General features: G+C 32.9%; 1 protein-coding gene across 3 annotated transcripts in view; it reads left to right on the forward strand.

Annotated features, from left to right (window-relative positions):
• TBC1D32 (TBC1 domain family member 32) overlaps positions 1-24,074 on the forward strand; it is a 199,884-nt gene that overhangs the window by 161,464 nt on the left and 14,346 nt on the right. For 2 of the 3 annotated variants that reach the window (XM_057489307.1, XM_057489308.1), the window contains exons 27-30: positions 2,210-2,335; positions 7,278-7,361; positions 15,678-15,747; positions 17,482-17,665. In XM_057489307.1, the coding sequence (XP_057345290.1) occupies positions 2,210-2,335; positions 7,278-7,361; positions 15,678-15,747; positions 17,482-17,629 (428 nt within the window). In that variant the 3' untranslated portion in view covers positions 17,630-17,665. Of the gene's footprint in view, positions 1-2,209; positions 2,336-7,277; positions 7,362-15,677; positions 15,748-17,481; positions 17,666-18,381; positions 18,533-24,074 lie in introns of those variants that run through there. The other variant, XM_057489309.1, reaches the window with a different exon arrangement.

A 24,074-nucleotide genomic window follows, 5' to 3' on the forward strand; every position in this document is an offset into this window, starting at 1 on the left:
ATAGGAGAGCAAAGAAGAGTGTGTAGGACATGAGGTAAAGGGAAAAGGCTAATGGGATTTTTAAGTAGGTAAATTACAAAAGTGCTACATGGACATCCTCTATTTGAGGGAGATATAGTAGTGTGTAAAAGACAGGGTAACACATGGATAGAAAAGATGACATAAAGAAGGAAACAGATGAAAACAAACTGCATTTGTCTTTGCAATTTTTGTAGTAAATCTTATCAGGCTCTAGGTAGTTCTTGGGAAATAAGTAATGTAATTATTCTAAAAGGAAACTTTAAAAATTTTATTTTAATGCTATTAAGTCTTTTACCTAATTCACATCAAGATAATTTAACACCATACCTTTGTTATTAATAACAATTTTCAACAAAATTATCAGCTTTGATATTTCTTGAGTTTAAAGGGTTTGAGATTTTATTAAAAAGAATCATTTTGTCCTTTGACTTAATGAGTTTAATTTTTCTCTAGTTACTGCTTCTGATTGAGTTTATTTATGAAATGTTACAGGATCATTCTGGTCTCGATATTCATAGAGAATAGATGAGTACTAAGTATCAGAATTACACATTCTTTCAATAAGACAATTCTTTCACATTTATGTGTATATTTGTATGAGTATTCATGCGTTTGGTATATTTATTTGTATACTCGTGTTTGTATGAAGAGTATGTCTGTAGCTAGATCTGAGAAGGCTGTTTTATGACCTAAATGTCAAATAGGGAAATACTTATATAAATTATGATTTATATATTTAATCACATAACATATATGAGGACTATATACATACATATATATATATATATATATATATATACACAAATATATATATATATATATACACACACTGATGCTTTATGACTAAATAAAACCATTTAAGATCAGAGGAATGACATCTATATCTGGATCACACTATTATAATCTATGTGTGTGTATGTGTGTGTGTATATATATATATATGCATGTGTGTATACACATATACATGCTTTATGACATAGCAGATCATGAAGGCAATTGACCTTGTCTGTATTGTTAAAGCGACACAGTGGAACTACATACATATTTATTACATTTATTTTTATAAAGATTGGATGGAAAAATAAAATAGTTTGGTATGGTAGATTAATTTTTATACCTATAAGAATAAGCACTTGGTTTATTATAATTTTGTTCATTTTTTTAAAGATAAAGAGTTGGTTGAAACTCTCTGATATCAGATTGACCGCTGGTTTCTTTCTGGTGGGATTCATCATCCCCAAGTAGTGGTTAGACAGGTGTATTTTGCAGTATTAGTGTTCCCAGACCACATTTTGAGCAGAAGCAATCAGGCCTTTAACCCTATATTTTCAAAAGATTCTTGGTTTTTGTTCTGTTTTGTTTTTATCCCCAAAATTCAGTTAAAGGAAAGTGGTGGAAAAGTATGAGTTCATGGTTCCCCCCTGCTACATGTTCTTTATGAAAATAAGAGAACATCTTTGCTTCTTTTTCTCCGCCTTAGATTTTTACCTATATGTGGGTGGGCAAAAACAATATATATGTCTGTATGTATACATACTCATATATGCTTTTAAAATATAATTTACAGATGTTTTCTTATACAAAATCTCATAGAAATAAAATTAAAATGGAATATTAAAAAATCTTGTGGGAATTTAAAATAAAGGACAATTAAAATTACGTGAAAGTTGCCATATATTGATGAGGTTGCTTTTATTTTAGCCATAGATATTCCTTCAGCACAGTTCATTGTTTTCAGTATAATTTTTTTAAGAAGAGGAGATAAATAATTGACTAGAGATTCTGTACACTTATGCTTTTCTTTTTGCATTTAAAGAAATGAATAAAATTGTGCCTGAATGTACATGAAGAGTGGGTTTGTGTTAATCAATGTGGTGATATCTTAAAATCCAGATTGTCTATTAAATGAATTCCTTAGGATGCATATTTGTATGAGAAAAAGAATATTTAAGAATTATGGTTAGAAAGCTACTTTTTGAGCTTTTAATAAATCAATTAACCCCCTTTTATGAGCTTTTAATAAATATGTTGAATACACATTGATGGTATAAGATATAATTACAGAAAAATGTCTTTTGTCCTTTGAAAGCTATAAATATATTCTATACTTATTCTGGTACTTGTAACTATTTACATTCTTTAATGCTATCTAGCATGTCTTATTATAACATGCTGTTTTTCTTATTAGACAGTGATCTTGGCAAACTTCTATTATGCTTCAAAATGTCTGATAAACAAACAGAATGGATAGAAAATTGCCAAAGGCAATTTTGCAAAATGATGAAGGACAAACCTGATATAATCAGTGGAAGTGGTGAGTATGTTGTTTAATTTTTGTGGGGTTTTTTTTTAGTATGAAAATTATATTAGTAGAAGCTGTGTTTCCTGAAGACTAGTACTAGCATGTCTAGAATATGTAATACCAATTCCAGAAGTCCACTGATTTCTGAGAAACTTGTGATACTGGGAAACAAAAATTAAAATCTGAGAAACTACCAAGTTGTTCTTTTTTTTAACTGAGAATTCTTGGTAAGCAAAACTGTAACACTGATCTGCTTTGCCTAGGTAACAGTTTGCGTGGTTTCACCTGTTTTCATCTGAATGTACCCTACTGCTATATTTTGGGGAAATGTTACTGAATATTTTATTGACAGTTATTTTGAAACTCTGTCATATCCAGCCAAATAAATTAGTGACTCCTGAAGCATTTTGTTTTGAAGGAGTAGATAGCTATGTTTCCTAAAGTACACATTTTACATTCAGATATTCACATGTGCTTTTGTTTCCTAAAAATTAATTTTAAAGTAACATTTTGAAGAAGCAAAATCAAAGAAAAAAGTTCCAATGTCAATATAAGCTAGATTTCTTGAAAGCTATAATTTAAAGTAATTGTCCACTTTATCGCCATGCTTTATGGTTTTCTTATTTGTATCATTTGTTATAAAACTAAAAGTGGGAAATAAAAATAAGTCATATTGTGTTAGAGAAATTGTGTCTCCAGAATAATGATAATATTTCTAAGGGTAGCTCAGAAGTGAGGTGCTTGGTTTTCTTTTTGCTTAATATATCCTAGACTTAGTAAGAATGCCAACAGATGTGGGGGGAAAAGCCGGGAGGGACAATAAAAGCCTCCTGTCTCTAGCCAAAGGACCAGGAAAAGGATTATCTACCAAGAAAGATAATTTGTAGAAAGTAACCTCTTTAATCTAGCTAAACACCACAGAAAACCCTGCTAGTGAGACCTGGGTCACAACCTGGACTTCCATCCTCAACTTGCAGTAATGAGGTGCCCTGCCTCTCCCTGATAGAATGGTATAAGAAGAGACCTAGGTAGAGTGTTAGGACTTTCACCACCACCTTGTGATAATGAGGCCACAACTTCTCCTTCCCCTCCACACATGTATTGTTTCATACATGAAACAAATTTAAAAATAGGAAATGTTAGCAAAGAAATGCATATAGAAAACTGAAAGGAAATTTTAGAACTGAAAAATAGCATACCAAAAATACCGTACCAAAAAGAAAGCTCAATGGATGTATTCAACAATAAAATGGAGGGATGAATCTGTGAACTTGAAGATATCAGCAGAGAGGAAATAGATTGAAAACCAAAAAAAAAAGTTAACAGAGCCACAGAAAGTTGTGGAACCATAACAAAAGATCTGAAGATCTAACGTCAGTGTCACTGGCATTCTTGACAGAGGTTGGGACTACAAATGTATTTGAAGAAATAATGAGTGAAAACTTTCTGAGTTTGGTGGAAGATATAGCCCTATGGTTTCAAGAATCCCAAATATGTTAAACCCAAAGAAATACACACCAACACACAATGCGGTCAAATTTCTGAAAACTAAAAAGAAACAAAGAAATTTTGGTAACAGAGAGGGAGAAATAACACCTTACCTACAGGGGAAATCAGTGTAAATGACAGTGGATTTCTCACCAGAAAAGATGGAAGGCAGAGGAAGTAGTATGACATTTTTCAAGTGCTGAAAAGCAAAGAACTGTCACTCTGTATGCATTGAAAGTAGTTTTTAGGAATATTAAGGAAATCGAGACATTCTCAGATGAATTTGTAACCAGAAGACCACCCTAAATGAAAGAATAAAGGAAGTTCTCTCTGTACTATTCTTGCAACTTCTTGTGAATCTACAATTATAAAAAATAAATTTTTAAAAAGTATAGAGGAACGAATGAATATAAAGTACTTGAGAACATTGATAAAAATAGTCTGACCTTGCTTATAATACTTTGTATGAAAAATGGGTATGGTTGGATGTGGTAAGGTTACAAGGTGCTTGAAACCCGTTAGTATAGTTCTTACTTCATTCAAGAAGAGAGGAAAACTGTAAGTTCTTGAATAAACAAGTGTTCAAGAAACACACATCTGGTGGTTGCCATGTAGGATGAATTGACTGGGAAAAAATTGAACTCTTAGTGTAATTTTCTAGTTATCTGACAATATGCTAACAATGATAAATGATATTTTAAAACTTACAAAGAGTGAATCCAGGAGAAAATTTACATGTTTACAGATATTGAGCCATCCTAGTTTTAAAGCCAGTTATTTCTGTAATGGCAATGGCAGGAGGAAACTTAGAGTATATATACCCAAGTATCCCTGAGCAACTACCTTCAGATTTTCCTCAGAAGAAAATTCATGTCCCTATTTTAATATGTAAGTATTACAAATCTTGCTTTTATAGTGTGTCAGTGTCATAGTCTAGCCCCATGGGATAAATATAATTAAAAGGAAAAGGCTCATAATTTAAAATCCTTTACAGAAATTCCATGTCTATTATTTAAAATGAAAAGATACACTTAAGACAAAACAATATTCTATAGTTCCTGGATAATAATAACCTAGAGTTAATTTATTTTTAATGTTAAGTATTTCATAACATGAATTAGTATCTTTGAGTTCCAGATAGTAGAATTTTCAGTGAATTGACAATTAGTGAGGTGGGTGATCATACTGAGATAAATAGCCATTCTAATAAATATGCAGTTGGTTGAAGAGATATGGCAATGAGATTGTAAATACAGGTTCAACTACCACATTGAATCAGTTTTTAGCATTTTTCTATGACTACAGCCCTTCCCTCAAAATATTTGGAAATGTATGATGCTGTTCATAAGGGTTGCTGGGCAAAGTGAATGTATTGTAATCAGTAGAAATCTAGAACCTTCTTTAGATAGTTCAATGATGTTATTTTTGCATATAAAGTATAGAATTACTTTATATGTAAGTATCTTTAATGTACTGATCTAATGACATAATTTCGTATTTCAAGATCAATACTTGATGGAAAATAGTGTGCTTTGCAAAGTCTGAAATTAGTCTGGTGATTCTTAAGTTTCAGATCAGACTATACAGCTGCTTCACAGATGTGATGAAGAATTTTCTCAATTCCCTGAAGTGTGTTTAGCTGTCTGTCTGCTGGCTAAACCTGATTTGGGGCATAGGATTCAAAGAATTGCTTAGCAATATGCTGTGACTTTTCCCATTAACCCAAGCACTTTACTTAAATGAGTATGTTGCAAACATATGGTTGTGCTAAAATGAGAATAAAGTTTTCAATGGACATTTCTATTGAAAAAAATTTTATATAATCTTTTTACTAATATATAACTCAATCTTATCACCTAATTCAGAATGATTGCACTGAAAATTCATCAAGACCTTCTTTCTGAAAAAAAATTGTAATCTCAAGAGACAATATTAAGGGACTTAGAAATATATACATAGAAATTGAAAGCTCTCACCTAAGGGCTATTATTTACATATAGACTCTACATGTGAATGAATTTGTGCCTGTGCATATAAAAATAGAACCAATCTAAACAACTGTAAGTTTAAATCATGGTGCCTTTTCTGACCCTTTACTACTAAATTCTTATACTTTTTAATACTCATTTCATTTTGAAATCAGAATATGAACAGAGTTCAATGAATAAAAAATGATTTTTATCTTAGGCAATTAAAATATTGATTTACCTTGTCAGAACTACAGTGTTGTTAAACATGTTATTTGTGTTTGACTTTACATTTTCACATATTAAACATTAATTTTCTTTCATGAATGATACATTTAAAATATACTTGGATGTGAATAAAAGGTTCATTCAGTTAATAGGTCATAGTAAATATCCTGAATGTAAGTAGTGCACAATTTTTAAAGGTGACTAAAGCTTACTTGCTGTATGTGTAAGCATATGTCAGTTACTCTGTGGATACATTTCCTTCCAGCAAAATAATTCCAGATTACATATTATAATTCACCTAGTTACATCCATTTTGAAGGTAATATATGCAGACACAGTGGCATTATCTATATGGTATTATCAATCTAGGCCAGAAAAGAATAATTTATCCCTTCTAAGCTAGATAGAGAAAACCTAGTTGATTTTTTTAATGACCCAATTCTTTATTATTCCATTGACAGAAAGATATCTTTTCCAACTTTTTTAAAATTGATAAACTATTTTTTGGAGTAGTTTTAGATTTATAGCAAAATTGAGTGGAAATTTCAGTGAGTTCCCATATACATCTGTTCCTACACAGGCACAACCTCCCAATGGACCTGTATTGACACATCATTATCATCTAAAGTCCATAGTTTACATTAGGGTTCATTCTTGATGTGCATTCTATGGCTTTTGACAAATGTATATGACATATACCACCACTGTAGTATCTATCATACAGAAGCTTCATTGCTCTGAAAGTCCTGTGCCCTATGTATTCTTCCCTCCTTCCCTGCAGCCCCTGGTAAGCGTAACTGATCCAGTTGCCTTGAACAGATACCATCAATTGCAAAGTTTATACAATAATATGTCCTTGTTGTGCAAGGGACACGAGTTATGCATTGAGCTTGGTCTTGGAGTTAACATTTTTTTTTTTCTGTATGTGTGACTGATGATGAAAAGATATTATGGGTTAATTAGTGATAATTTTCTTTCTGTGTTGGAATCATTTAGCAAATTCTGAAGTAATCCTTAGAGGATCTAAAGATAACAGATGATTCTTTTCCAGTTTTACATTGAATAGGCTCTCAGTAAAGCTATTAAAATTTAATTTACATCAGAAACATTATGAATATAAAAATGGTATGTGTTTTTGAATTGGCCCCCCCAAAGAGTGTAACTGTGAAGAAGTTCAGATGACTTTTATCTACTAGTCTGTGACTTAGAGAGGCATTATCACATATTATTCTTGACCTTTAATATCCTAATTCTTCTCTTGTTTATTATAGTGTTAATAGAATTACTTGAAAAATTTGTGCTTCAGCTCTCTGAAAGCCCATCTGAGTGCTACTTCCCCTCAGTGGAATATACAGGTACATTTTAAACATTTTGAATTTTGAAAAGTACCCAAAATGCAAATAGATTCTACTTCATAGAGTTGTATAATTATATTACAAATATTCACAAGGTTTCTCATCCTAAAAATCTCTATTGGTGCCATATACATTCCAGAAATCTTTCAGTCTCTTCTGTGCAAATGTCTGAGTTTCCTAACAACTTTCTCTTTTTTGAGCTCTTTTTCCGTGTCTACCTGTTAAAAGTTGTTTTTCCTTAAGGCACTGTCTTCCAGTGTCTTCCACTTTTCTGATTTTATCCACTATCGTCTAGTGATACCTGCTTGTACTGCTTTACCTATCTAGTGTATTGATGACTTCTAAACTCACATCGTCTGCTAAAGGTTTACTTCTAATCCTCATTCTCTTACTTCCAGCAGTTTCATAGGTAAACATCACTTCAGTGTGCTACAGAAACCCTCAGACTTGAAATACCCAACCAGTACCTCACAGTGATATACACCCTCCTCTTACACTGCCTATTTTGGTGGACACTGTAATCATCTACTGTTCATCTAAGCCAGAAACTGAGTAATGATCAACTGTAAGTCCACATTTCTCTCCCAACAACCAAATCACAGTAATCCTATATTCTTAATATATCTTAAATTTATTTCCTTCTGTTGATCTCTACTCTTCTTTGTTAGTTCAGGCCACCATTACTTCTTGCCTCAGGATTTACAGTAGCCTGTTTACCAGGTGTCTCTAACTAGAGTTTCCTTTCCTGTCAAAGGTATTCTTTATGCTATTCTTAGAGTGACCTTTGAACTGCACATCTGATACACTCATTCCTCTACCCTTTAGAAACTCACCATTGATATGTATAAAGTGTAAGTCTCTTATCATGATATCCAGGACCTTACATTGGTCTTCCCATTCCTTACTCTCTAGCATCATCTCTTTCTATCCATATCTCATATTTATTTGTTAGGAACACTAAATTATAGGCAGTACTGCCAAACCCTATGCTCACAAATATCCATTCATTTATTCAACAAATAAATACTGTGTTCTGTGTAATTCAGCTTTACTATTTTGATATAGAAGTGGACAATAGAGAAAAACATCTTGCCTTCTGATGGGAAGATAGACAATAAATAAGTAAAAGATTTCATATATTAAATGGTATGGTGACAAATAAGAAATAAGCAGCAGGGAAGGTGACTAGAGAGTGCTAGTTGTGGGTAAGGGTTACAATATTAAATAATGTTTAGATCAGCAAAAGTGAGCAAGTTACATGGATATTTGCAGAACAGAATTCCAGCAAGTGACCAGGAAGGAGACCACTGTGGCAGAGTAAGGGTAAGAATAGTTGGTACTGAAGTCAGAGAGGAGAGAGTGATTTAGGGTTTTGGAAGTCATTGCAGGGTCTTGAACATAAGAGTGATGTGCTCTGAATTATATTTTTAAAATATCACTATGGCTGCAGTTTTGAGAAAAGAATGAAGGAGGACAAAGAACTAAAGTAGGGAAAAGATTAAAAGGTTGTTGAAAAGATCCCGATGAAAATGGTAATGACTTGGATGAGGATGTTAGTGGAGATGGTGAGAAGTACTTGGGTTCTGGGTGTATTTTAAAGACAGAGCCATCAGAAGAGGGTAACAGATTGAATATTGGGTTTGAGAGAAAGGGAGGAGTCAGAGAGGACTAAAGTTCTTGATCTGACCTATTGGAAGGCTGCTGTTACCGTACACTGAGATGGAGAAGAATGGGAGAGAAATAAATCTGAGAAAGGAGATGAGGGGCTTGCTTTTTGTTATGTTTTGAATACTTGTTATACATTTAAGTAAACATGCTTTTTATATGCTAGACATTTGAATCTGGAATTTAGGGGAAGGGTGTGGGCTGGAAATAAAACTTTCTAAATTCATCTTAGTATGTAAAGCAGTACACATCTCTGTAATGTCTTTCTCATATTCTGCCTTAATGTCTAATCCCTCATGTGACAGCAAACTCCTATAGGGTAGTTTCCATGTCTTATCATATTTTGTGCATCTATAGTAACAATACCAATAAATGTTTGACAAATAAAAGGATGGATGAAAGAATGAAAGAGGGGGACTTTCTATGTTGTTGTCAGTTTATCTTTATTTTACTGGGCAATAGAGTAAACCATTTAAGGTTTTAGAACAGAAGCTTGACTTAATTCATTTGTACCTTAGGTCATATTAGTGTTATACAAATATATTTGTATAACGATTCTAAATATATTGATATTTACAAATATACCTATTAACGTAGCTATTTATTCACTTATAGTGATGTCTAATGCAGATTTGGGGTTTAATGACCAAGTCTACAAGTGAGAAAAGAAATAAGTAAGAAGTGGTAATCATGGAGATTTGTATGGCCAGAGTGGGTATCTCTTCAGTCTTCAGTATAATAATCTCCAATTTCTGTAGCTGTCCTGAGCACATTGTTCTATTGGGTCATATTTTCTGTAGATAATCAAAAATTAGCGTTTTTGTAAACATCATATAAATACTCAACAAGACTGATTACTGTGTGCATGCATTTACTGCCCTCTGATTTATTTCTGAATTATGCTGAAGGAGATCTCAGATACTGGCTTTGTTGAATGTTTATTTAAGCAGATCAACCCTGAATGCCAACTTAAATTCTTTGAATCCAGCTGAACAACCGTCCACTGAAGTTTTAAAGTACAGCTGAAAATAAAGTGGCTTCTTGTTGATTGATTAATATTTATTTTTATGATATGGTAAACTTGTTGCTAGTATTGTTTTCTTCCCATGGCCTTAAGTATCTTTATCCTTTGTTATTTAATTTTTGGCTGGTGGAACAATGGTTTGCTATTATAAAATTTCACTCTATTTACTTTAAATAAACACATGCCATGTTTTGATATAAAAGATATTTCAAAGCAAACACTGGATAGATGTATTCAATGTTTTTTCATGTTTCTCCAAATGAAAAATTGATTGTCTTTTTAAAAATGACAGCTTGCTAAACCCTAAGGTAGCTGAAATTAGAATAACACAATCATCCATCTGTTGTTAGCTCCCTCAGGATTTCCATCCATTATAAAATTTGCAAATCTGGAAAAAATCTAATTAGTTTGGCTGTTTATCCCCTTAAAGAAAGAAGAATGAACAAACAGATAAAGTTCTGCGCATTTTTAGTTTGTAAATCCGTAACAGATGCCTTTCCAAATCTTAACAGACGTTTACTTTGTGGGCTCAATTCCCTGAGTAAGTTGGGGATTTTTTTCCTATTGTAATTGCTTCTTTGAAATGATAAATCAAGTAGTCCTTTCAGGGTAGCAAGTATGTTAATTTTATTTCTTTCCTCTTTATGCTGTTAATCGAAAGGTTGAAAAAATATCATAAAATTTTGCCTTGTTTCACCTTTTGACTATTAAAATATCTTTAAACTTAATGTATACAGTTAAACACCTTTTATTGTTCAGCAAATATGCTCTTTCTGTCTTATATTTATGGAGCATGTTTGTGTGTGTGCTTGATAATTGCAAAGAGGTTTATATTGAATGACCCTGTCTTCAAGGAGGAGAAATAGATCATACACCAAAAATGATGATTTAAGAAATTGCAGCATATAGTAAGATAAAAAATAAAGAAATAAAGGAAAATTGAAATTTTTCAGCTGTCTACTTTGTTTCAGGCAATATGGTAGGGTGTTTCAGTACATTATATGAATTGGGTTATTGTCAAATAAGGGATTTTGTTGGAAGTGCATAGGTGTTCAGTGTAAAGAGTGATCACTGGTGACTTGCGCCATCATGGAAGACAGAAGAAAGAGGTGATAACAGAGCAGGAATAGTGGCGCCAGTACTACCTCCTGGGCTCTTACAATGGAAAGAAACAGGAGTGGGGACATCTTGCAGGCAAGGGTAATTGCATAATCAAAGACATGGAAAGACAAATGCTTTTTCCCAAATAACACTGACTGTACCAGTTAGGAGGCTGAGACTCAAAATAGCTTGATCATAAGTAACTGAATTTTATGTCAGCAAGAATTGAATAAAATGGATAGATACCAGCACACCTTTGAAATGAAGCACCGGAGCCTGCAGGACTGACTTTGGGAAGAGGAAAGAGGTAGGAGGGAAGGGTACTGACTGGTTGATTTCCTTGGGTGGTAAGAGGTCTCTTACTTTTTGATAGATAGAGCAGGGGTTCAGGGGAGTCAGTAAACAGCCCAGCAGTAACTGCTTCTCCAAGCATGGATTTATCCACCAATAGAGAAATTTCTTTACTTCTTTAAAATTGTATTTTTTTCCACGTCATTGGCCAAGTGCTAGGCTGAATAGATTTAGTTTCTTCTACCACTCCTCTGTGTGTTAGCTTTGCAAACCAAAAATGTAACAGAATGTATTATCAGAGTGTTTCAATCAATATTAAGTAAATTCTTTTCAACTCATTTTGTTGAGACTATTATAATTAAAATGATTGGTTATTTCAAAGAGTCTAATATTAATGCTCAGATTGAATTAGGCATTGTTAAGTAAATATCATAAGTATGCTGCTATAGATGTAATTGGTTGACTTTTTTTCAAATTATTTTGTTAATGCTTTTCTAGTGACTCCAGGGAATGGGAGTTGTGTCATCTATTTGTTACTTATTTCAGTATACAGAAACTTTTTAAGTCCATATCTTTTTCCATCTCCTCCTTGCTTCATTTGATACATAAAAGCACAGTTTATTTTGTTGTTTATTGGATATTCATTTATTAATCTCATTCATTTATTCTGTTTATAAGCACCTATTATATAACACACTGTTGTGTGCACATTTCAGTCAGTCACTGGTTACCTATGATTCATCAAGTGTCCTCTGAATACATCCATTTTTATCAGAGTTTACTAATTCATTTTTTGCTATCAATTTTCTTTTATTTCTAAAGATTTTGATTCCTGCTTCCTAAGGTGTATGTAGGTCCAGGTTATATGTTACAAAATATTATTCCACTGAACTTTTATAGTCCAAGATACATTTCTACTTATCAAGTTTCATATTGTATACCAATTACAAGTTTAAAATTGAAGCCTCTCTTTTAATATATGTCCATAAATCATTTTCTGACCTCTTCCTTCTTGCTTCAGAAAATTTTTTCTTACATTTTTTTCCCCTATGAGATTTTACTCACATTAAAGTCACCTATATGTATTTCATATTAGTGATTTTTTAAAAGTGGAAATTTGATGTTTGCTTTGGTATACTTATCCTCATTTTAAAAGCCTTTCTGAAGATTTAACTAGTTCCCTTTCTAAAGTGAAATTATTGTAGTGGGATATCCCTGACCAGTTGTAACTATATCTAAACTTCACTTTTACTCCTTTAAGTGTGAATCTCAACTTCAGTGCACAAGAAATAAGATGTAGAGGTCTTTAAAAATACTTTAAAAACGTCTTTAAAAATAACTTAAAAAGAAGTCTTTAAAAATGACTCAACATTCACCCTCAGCAACCTGACCCAATGTGTGGAGTAAAGCCTGTTTATCTTTTCTTTTAGAAAGCTCCTCAGAGTACTTTGATTTACAGCCATAACTGGGAACCATTTCTATTGAAATATGCAGAGTTAAGTTGTTCCTCTGAAGGTGCGGGATCATAAGCTTTTAGAAAAGGAATACACCTGGAAGTTATTTGTACAACCCCAGAAAAGTTAAAGAACTGATGTCAGGCCAGATAGAGGACTCTGGAAGGACTCTCCTTCCACAAGGAAGAACTAAGAATTTGAACTTCATGAAACATTGCATGCCATAGTCCCTTTGAGCAAATCCTCCTGCCTTGATCCTTAACTTTTTAACATTCTTCACTAATGTGAAGGTCTCCATCTTCTGGTATGGAAGATGTGACACTGGGAATGCCTATTCTTAGCATCCTTAGCCTAATGCACACTACTCTTCTGCTGTCAAGATATCTGTCTGTGTTATACTGTACAGAAGGGAAACAGTAATACAAACATGCAGATCTATATATACACGAAGGTATTTTTCATGCTTAATAATCCAATTTTATTTATACTAGAGTCCTAAGTACTATCATCTAATATAACTTAAAATTGTTCTGACATTAGTTTATAAAAATCAATCTTTTCATTATATCACATTATGATAGTTGATAGGAGGTAAGTCTATTCTGTGGTCTTAGGAATATATAAAGTCAAAATGTCTTATTGAAACAAAATTTTACAAAATCAGCCAATGTCACCAGGACTACAGCACTAAAGCCTTATGTTATTAAACTTGGTAAACTAAAATATAAGTAATCATAAAATATAGGATCACCAGGAAGAGATTTAGGTACTGAAACTAAAAGAACTTCCTGGTCACTACCCAAATGAATTTAACCTGATTGTATTGTAGTCAACATTAGAAAAGCTGTATTTAAATTATGGCTGAATTTTTTTTTTAATGCTGTTGATAAGACTAAGAACTTGAAATTACAGTGAATGTATGAATGATGACTAATAGTTCTTAAGATTGGCAATTATTTTGTGAGAGTGAGAATAATTTGTGGTATATATTTTTGGTACCCAGTAATAGAAACTTAAAACTTGGTTGGTTTTTTTTGGTCTAGGCAGAAGAACAGGCAGAATCACAGGCTCATATAAATGAGAAAAAGCTGTCCTTAGCAGTCTGCCCTCTGTTTCTCCCTTTCCTTGCATGTTGGACTGATTCCTCTATCCTGGAAACCTAGGGTGCCTCAGAGCCCTGTGATAGAGGGACAAAATTCCATCTTCACTCCAGTTTGAAAAATCTATAAAAGACATTGAGTAGTCCTCTTTGCTTAACCTGTTGGTAGGAGTGCAGAACTGGTATCCTTTCTTAGGGACAGAAGATACATCTATTACAGCAGTAAGAATTATAAAGAGCAAAGAATTCTAAACTATATAAACTGTAACTTAACTACTATTACTGTAGGCAAAATATAACAGTATTGCTAAGATTGTGTTCTGATTTAAAATAAAACTCAGGTGTAGCTTATCAAGAAATTAACTAAGCACTTAAGTTTACTTACTTATTTTCTTTAAGAATATTGCCACTCTAGATAGGTGACCAACCAGTCTGGTTTGCCAGGCACTGTGAAGAGTTCCTGGGGCTTGAGACTTTCAGTGTTAAAACCATGAAAAGGCCTAGGCACACTAGGAAAGGTTACCTTAACTCTTTAAGATTCCTGAAAGGTGAATTATTGGTGGTCTGAAGAGTTTTACAAGCAATGTTTAATTTGCTCTTCCCTATTTCTGCAGATCACAAGGCGACCCATATTTAAAGTTTGGTTTAAATGCCACTTCTTCCTAATCTCTCTCTGTTCTGAATTCACATACTACTTTATCTGTACATTTTTAGCCCTTTAAAGCAGCTTTTATCAGAGTTATCTGTAAATGAATTTTATCTCTGACACTACTTAGAAAGTTATTTTAGGAAATGATGTATGATTTATCTTTTAACCCCCATAGCTTCTAGCATGGTATGCCACACCATAGGAGGGGAAAAAAAGAAACTAATATGGGATTTAGAAAACCTAGCTTTTGGTCCTCTCTACCACTAGTAACTGTGTGATTTTTCGACAGTTCCCTTAATATTTAAGAGTGTGTGTATGTGTGAGTGTATGCTAAAGTTTGTTTCAGCCAAAGACTGAAAGTTTCAGCTAGAAATTCAGTACTATGTAGTGATGCTTTGAGTGTTCACTCTCAGTGTGGACACACCATTCTCAAAGACTAATCCAAATTTTCTGCCTCTTGCATCGTCCTCTTCCTCGTTTTTGGTAGAGGATCACAATTCCTACTTCACAAAGAAAATCTGCCTGTAGGGAGAAACTTGTTCACTCCACCCTCATACACTGCTATCCATTATATGTATAATAATGATTATTCTTTCCTGATACTCATATTTAAATATTTAAGAAGTAAACAGCCATACTTATATTTACTGTATTTGTAATTCAGAACCTTATATATACTATGCATTGCTTGATGAAAGTACAATAATTCTAGACTGTTTTTCAGTCAATAGCTTTTTTGTTCTGAGAACCAAGTAAAAATATATTGCTTTAAGAGTACAATTAGTTGTTTTGTATTTGATAGGCTTTTTAATGTTTTTTATAGGAAAAAAATTATTTGTAATTTTTTTGAATTAATTCATTTTTTGAGTTAATTCGTTTGAAAAATACTGACAACTCTTAAAAAACATTCATCAGTGTTCGCAAAATTTACATTAAAATATTTAAAAATGTTACTTTCATCAATTTTGAATTTAAGTATGATTATTATGCAAGCTTTATACATTTTCATAACCCAGTTTTCTATTGTTTATAGCTACTGATGCAAATGTGAAGAATGTAAGTCTTTCATCTGTGCAGCAGCTTGGCATTAAAATGACTGTCAGGTATATTATAGGGAAATATCTCCTTTGTGCATTTCTAGAATCTGTTTTATGTACTTGATGTGTGCTTAATAGTACTTAACAACCAACTGTTTTGTATACTTTAAATGCAGAGTTTATCATTCAGAAAATAATAACTGTTTTGAGGATATTGGCACATGATTAAATTACCTCTGCAGGTAAATCAGTTGCAGTTCATTATTATTTCAGAGGCTAATCACAGTATGCTTAAGCTTCTATGACTATCAGAGTTTTTCCAAAAATAACATTGTAAAAATCAGTATATTGGTAGCACAATCATTCCATTTTCTAAAATATGATTAGTTTTAATTGTCAAACTATGGTGAGACTACAAGAGTACCTTAAGGATAGATGCGGAAGTTAAAGTGAATAAGCCAATTTTGGTAGTTTGAATATTTAGTACTCAAACTGTACTTATCCAAAGAAACAGACAATCTAAATGGCAGACTGAGGGAAGGTAAGGACTAAGTCCTTGAGCACCCTCCCACCCCTGCTTTCTTGCTTATTAGATGGTCATCTTGACAGTCCCATTCTACTTCAGTGGGTCATCTTCAGAATCAGGTCTTAAAAAGATGCATGTAAAAGCTGTTAAAAAGACTTTTTTATAAATTATGATGAAAACTCTGATAGGAATTCTGGCTTGCCCACTTTTATCTCATAGGGCATATAACTCATTGGTTGTTTTGTGACCCTATATTTGCTTTTTATTTTGTAATGCCCTATTTCTATTCCAAAGTGGAATCTATAGATAATATGAACAAGCTCTTCACATATTTTTGTCTATCCAGTATGATGTCTACTGAAGAAATAAATGGGAAGTGATTTATAATGAAATGTTTGTATACAATTACAGTATTGCTATACAGACATAGCTGGCGCCCATATAGAATCACTGTGACTGGCAGCTGCAAATACAGACCAGTTGTATTTTGGTGCCTCAAATACTGCAAGAGTGTTGCCACTGGCAAAGTACTTCCCACAATGATGAATAAGTCTTAGGAAGATTTCAAACAAAACAAAAGTACATCTTTCCCTGGTTCACACACAGTGCATTCAGTGTACAATAAAAAATGCAGGGAACACATCTTGTGATTTTATATAAAACAAAATTAGCTTCAGGTAATTAGCTTTTACATCCATGCAAGTAACAGGCAGGACATTTGCAAGTTGTTACTGTATAACTGACCCATGTCTAACCTCCTGGCTGTCACTCACCAAGTACCACTATTGCCCTTGGTGACTATGACCATCAAAAATGCCGCTGTAAATTTCCAAAGCCAGCCCCTGGGGGAAGTGCACCCCCTCCCCATACTAGAAGTACTGAACTTGGTGACATCTAAAATTGCTTCTGGTCTTAACATTCTGTCAGTCCACCCTGTCAACCCATGTTTTAGATTAAGTTCAGGAAAAATGCTTGAATTCTGCTCATCCATATTATCTACATTTTGTTTTCTCAATGCTGTTTCATTTTCCTTTAAAGTTACTGGTATTTACCAGGAATGCTGCTAATCCAAATATATTATAATTATCAGTATATATTGAGTGTTAATCTTTCTTAAATGTTCTATATAGCACAGTTACCCTAAAAGTAGAAATTTGCAAACTTAAAACCATGGAATCTCAAGAGGCCTACACTTTGTTGGATTTCAAAAAGTGAATTTGCAGGCAGGGTCTAACTTTTTTTAATTTTATATATTTTGTGGACTTTTACTATAGATATGGTAAGTTCCTCAACCTGTTAAAAGATGGTGCAGAAAATGATCTTACCTTGATTTTAAAGCACTGTGAGAGATTCCTGAAACAGCAACAAGCTCCTGTAAAATCTTCTCTTCATATCCTTTTTAAGTGGATTCACAGTAGATAAACTTTCTCATATATTTTTCATGATTCTTTGGGGTACCCAAACACATTTATAGTAGAATAATACTTTAACCTATATTAGTGATTTATTTGTTATATCTTTATAGTATTTTATTCTGAATTTTAAGTATGCATTTTATTAACCTAAGTAATTATTAAATTCAGTCTTATTTATTAAATCTTAAGCTAATTATTAAAGTTATTAGAAGAAATTTTCAGATATATATGAGAGTTTTTTAAATGGGCTTAGTAAATCTACCGTAAGAATAAAATATCCATTTCTTATTTTATTTGAATTGGTTATATTTCAAAAATAACTTTTACTTGAGGAAAAAATGTATACAAACCATTTGCATTACTGAATTCTAAAAATAGATGTATTCTTTCTTTATATCTTATTATATTTGTAAGTTAACACATAACCTGAACTATAGTTAGGATAGTACCACTGTGTTAATGACTAGAGCAATTGTTCAATAAAGCAGATATTTTTTCCTCCAGTTGCTAGTGCCGGTGGCTTCCACTGGACATGTAAGCAAATACTATATTAAAACAGTTATTGTGTAAGTAATTTTTTATTAATAAAGTTTAATTTTCCATCAATAGTTTGTTAATTGGTTGAAGACAAAATGAGGACTAAGTGTCATTCATATCTCTTTTGTGATATGGATCCTGGAAATGTATATTTATGGAGTTCTTATATTTCATCTTGAAGATAAAATACTGTAAAGGTTCCTTAACTGTAATTTCAGTCAGCCTGCAGGGGAGTTACACTGGCCATGACTGGTTTGTGTCGTCTTTGTTCATGATAATGTTGGGGGACAAAGAGAAAACATTCCAATTTCTTCAGCAATTCTCCAGGCTTCTGACCTCTGCTTTCCTTTGGTTACCAAGACTGCATAATTCTGTAAGACTTTTTAGTCTGTTTTTAAAAAAGTGTTTTTAAATATTAAAGCAGATACTCTTTAAATTCATCAGGATCTTTTTATTTTATTTGTAGAGGGCTCTGTAATGATTTATATTCATTTTCTTTCTGAATTCTTCTTGACTAATTCTCTTTAAAGATATAGATTTGACATTTTCTCAAATACTTGATGTCTTAATGGTTACTGAATGAAAGATTAATGACAATAGATGCATTATTAAATTTTAAACTTGTCTTAGTAAATTATAAAATTCTGTTGGTAAAAATAACTTGAATGGATATTTATTGTTGCCTTTCTATAAAGAATCTCTCAGTTAAATTACAGTGTAAGAAAATTTATTAAGTTGAAATTGTAGCCATTTTCTATAAAAAATTCATTTTATATAACAGGGCTTATGTATAGTGAGTTTTGATTAAGATATTGAAGTATTTTTAAAGATTTACTAGTCCCATGAGAAAATGAGTATAGAGATAAGTTCCTCCCTCAATTTGTTAATGGTTTTATATTTTACTTGTTTACTTTCTGCCATTTAAGATTTCCGACCTAGGGAAACTGCTACAATAGCTGTGCTCAATGTTTCCCAAGCTTTCTCCTTGACATGTTGCATGTGAACAATAGAATATCATTACACCCTAGGATAAGTTAAGGGGGCTTGAGATTAGAATTAAATGAAAACGTTTATTACATGTCTTTACATATATATTTGTGATAACAAAAATAAAATCAAAGCATCAAGGAATACATAATTGAAATTTTATGATTTTATGCTTGAATAGCTATGTATAATTTCTGAATAAGACTTTCTAGCTCTTTTACTTCACCAAAATGAGAAATTTGTTCACACAAACAGGAGGAAGCACATGGCAAGAGTATGTACTAGTAGTTTTTCTCCAATTGGTGAACCTATTTCCCTTGTTAGCCAGAATTTGATCAAGTCTTTATATGGTACGTGAAGATTTAAAATATCTTACAAATTGTCCACTCTTCCATTTACAAATTAATATTGAAAAAAATATTTTCATAATGAGCATGGATTTTGAGTCCATTCACACATTTTCATGTCAAGTATTTTTAAGTGATACCTGCATTCCATCAGTCTTAATTATTCTACTGTAGTGTTGATTTTGACACTTGTTAGATATGACCAGTGAAGTGTTTTTAGCTGTAATTCTGTAAAGTTGCTTTTCTGATTTAAATGTGTAAACTTTTTTGTAACACTTTATTGTAACGTAATAACAATGTTATGTTCTAATAGCATGTCTTCCCATAAAACTAAAATCGTGCAGGACTCTAACATCTTGGATTTTATTACATTTAAAATTTTGATATCATCATTTAACATAGAATATAGGTCTATGAATGAAACAGCATGTTATTCAGGATTCTTAGCACAACTCTTGATATAAATAAAGCCTTGCTTGCCATCTTCCTTTTGGTTGTAGCTGTATCATCAAGGAAGACTTACATAGTGCCTTCCATATTATCATTTTTTTCTTCCAAGTACAAATATACCAAATTGAATATTTTGTCACCAATAGTTTGTTTTAGTGTTTCTTTGTAAAACAAATAACATTCCACTAAGATTCTTCATCTGGGGTTCTATCTAGAGCAGTTAGATAAGTATAGTTACTAATGTCTGTACAGTTACCACTCACCATTATAAATGTTCTTAATTTAATAATCTTTTGGATTGATATTTTTTCTATGCCACTTGTTAATTCAATAATAGTATTAATAGATTATTTAAATAGGGGTCCTTTTTCTATTTTGTTGTTCCATTGGTCTCATACATTGCACAAACACTTTCTGTGCAGGTTCATAAACAAATCTGTTGTGGTGAGATGTTTTGGGCTAAATAAGGAGGACAAGTTTGTGCTATTAATAGCTCATATTACTGTAATCAACCTTAAAAAAGCTTCAACGTATTTCCTCATTCAACATTCCCCAATGTTATTACTCTGTTCTATTTTTCCCTCGTGCTCCATAGCTTACATCAATTCCTTATATGATGCATAATTTATGTATTTATTATTTATACACTTAAACATAAGCTCTATTAGGGCAGGGTTTTCTGTTTTGTTCACTGATACATACCAAATTATGCCTCACAGTAATTATTCAACCAATAACATTTTAAGTGTGTGAATTTAAATTTAAATAGAAGTACATAAAGGAAAGTAGACTTTTATTACTTTAGAAAATAAACTTGAAAGATACTAGTTCTTCTGCATTCTTAAGAATATTGTGAACAAATTGCACCAATAAAAGTTTTAAAAAATAGATAAACCACTAGCCAGACTTATCAAGAAAAAAAGAGAGTCTCCTCACATAAAGAGAGTTAGAAATGAGAAAGGAAAAATCACTATGGACACCACCAAAAACAAAGAATTATTAGAGAATATTATGAAAAACTAAATGCTAACACACTGGATAACTTAGGAGAAATGGACAACTTTCTAGAAAAATACAACCTTCCAAGGCTGACCCAGAAAGAAACAGAAAATCTGAACAGAACAATTACCAGCAACTAAATTGAATTGGTAATCAAAAAACTACCTAAGAACAAAACTCCTGGACCAGATGGCTTCACCACTGAATTTTGTCAAACACTTAGTGAAGACCTAATACCCATCCTCCTTAAAGGTTTTCAAAGAGTAGAAGAAGAGGGAATACTTCCAAAATCATTCTATGAGGCCAGCATGACTCTAATACCAAAACCAGGCAAAGACACCACAAAAAAAGAAAATTACAGACCAATATCCCTGATGAACACAGATGCAAAAATACTCAACAAAATATTAGCAAACCAAATTCAAAAATACATCAAAAAGATCATCCATCATGATCAGGTGGGATTCATCCCAGGGATGCAAGGATGGTACAACATTCGAAAATCCATCGATATTATCCACTACATCAACAAAAAGAAGGACAAAAACCACATGATCATTTCCATAGATGCTGAAAAAGCATTTGACAAAATTCAGCATCCATTCATTATAAAAACTCTCAACAAAATGGGTATAGAGGGCAAGTACCTCAACATAATAAGAACCACATATGACAAACCCACAGCCAACATTATACTTAACAGCGAGAAGCTGAAAGCTTCTCCTTTAAGATCGGGAACAAGACAAGGATGCCCACTCTCCCCTCTTCTATTCAACATAATACTGGAGGTCCTAACCACAGCAATCAGACAACACAAATAAATAAAAGGCATCCAGGTTTGCAAAGAAGAAGTTAAACTGTCCCTTTCTGCAAATGACATGATATTGTACAAAAAAAAACCCTAAAGAATCCACTCCAAAACTACTAGATCTAATATCTGAATTCAGCAAAGTTGCAGAATACAAAATTAATACACAGAAATCTGTAGCATTCCTACACACTAACAATGAACTAGCAGAAAGAGAAATCAGGAAAACAATTCCATTCACAGTTGCATCAAAAGGAATAAAATACCTAGGAATAAACCTAACCAAGGAAGTGATAGACCTATACTCTGAAAAATACAAGACACTCATGAGAGAAGTTAAAGAAGATACCAATAAATGGAAATATATCCCATGCTCATGGATAGGAAGAAATTTATTGTCAAAATGGCCATCCTGAGTAAAGCAATCTACAGATTCAATGCAATTCCTATCAAAATACCAACGGCATTCTTCAATGAGCTAGAGCAAATTGTTCTAAAATTCATATGGAACCACAAAAGACCACAATTAGCCAAAGCAATCCTGATAAGAAAGAGTAAAGTTGGGGTAAGTATGCTCCCCAACGTGAAGCTCTACTACAAAGCCACAGTAATCAAGATAATTTGATACTGGCACAAGAACAGAACTATAGAGCAATGCAACAGACTACAGACCCCTTATATAAACCCAACCATATATGGTCAATTAATATAAGATAAAGGAGCCATGGACATACAATGGGGAAATGACAGTTTCTTCAACAACTGGTGCTGGCAAAACTGGACAGCTACATGCTGGAGAATGAAACTGGATTATTGTTTAACCCCATACACAAAAGTAAACTCGAAATGGAACAAAGACCTGAATGTAAGTCATGAAACCATAAAACTCTTAGAAGACAACATAAGCAAAAATCTCCTGAATATAAGCATGAGCAACTTCTTCCTGAATGCATCTCCTTGGGCAAGGGAAACAAAAGCAAAAATGAACTCATGGGACTACATCAAACTAAAAAGCTTCTGTATGGCAAAGGACACCATCAACAGAACAAAAAGGCATCCTACAGTATGGGAGAATATATTTGTAAATGACATATCTGATAAGGGGTTAACATCCAAAATATATAAAGAACTCACATACCTCAACACCCAAAAAGCAAATAACCCAAATAAAAAATGGGCAGACAATATGAAGAGACAATTCTTCAAAAAAGAAATTCAGATGGCCAACAGACACATGAAAAGGTGCTCCACATCACTAATCATCAGGGAAATGCAAATTAAAATCACAATGAGATATCACCTCACACCAGCAAAGATGGCCAGCAGCAGAAAGACGAAGAACAAAAAGTGCTGACAAGAATGTGGAGAAAGGGGAACCCTCCTACACTGCTGGTGGGAATGTAAGCTAGTTCAGCCATTGTGGAAAGCAATATGAAGGTTCCTCAAAAAACGAAAAATAGAAATACACTTTGACCTGGGAATCCCACTCCTTGGAATTTGCCCAAAGAATACAACTTCTCAGACTCAAAAAGACATATGCACCCCTATGTTTATTGCAGCACAATTTACATTAGGCAAGATACGGAAGCAACCTACGTGTCCATCTGTAGATGAATGGATAAAGAAGAGGTAGTAAATATACACAATGGAATACTATTCAGGCATAAGAAACAAACAAATCCTACCATTTGCAACAACATAGATGGAGCTGGAGGATATTATACTCAGTGAAATAAGCCAGGCGGAGAAAGACAAGTGCCAAATGATTTATCTCATTTGTGGAGTGTAACAACGAAGCAAAAATGAAGGAACAAAATAGCAGTAGACTCACAGACTCCAAGAAGGGACTCGTGGTTACCAAAGGGGAGTGTTGTTGGAGGGCAGGTTGGGAGGGAGGGAGATGGGGATTGAGGGGTATTATGTTTAGTACACATGGTGTGGGGCGTCACGGGGAAAACTGTAGCACAGAGAAGACAAACAGTGAATCAGTGGCATCTTACTACACTGATGGACAGTGACTGCATTCGGGTATGGGTGGGGACTTGATAATATGGGTAAATGTAGTCACCACATTGTTTTTTCATGTGAAACCTTCATAAGAGTAATAATCTATACTACTTTAATAAAAAAAAATTTTTAATTGTATCTTTAAATTCTTTGTATAAAAAAAGGTTTTGTAGTTTTATGCCGGATTTATAGGAACACTCATTAAAATATAGAGCATTCATGATGATAAATTGTACCTAAAAGGTAAATTGAAAAATAACTTTGAAGAAATTTCTAAGAAATGCAAGCCTGTAAATATGTGTGTATAATTATTAATA

This window comes from Manis pentadactyla, chromosome 12, assembly GCF_030020395.1.
Source record: "Manis pentadactyla isolate mManPen7 chromosome 12, mManPen7.hap1, whole genome shotgun sequence".
Lineage (NCBI taxonomy): Eukaryota > Metazoa > Chordata > Mammalia > Pholidota > Manidae > Manis > Manis pentadactyla.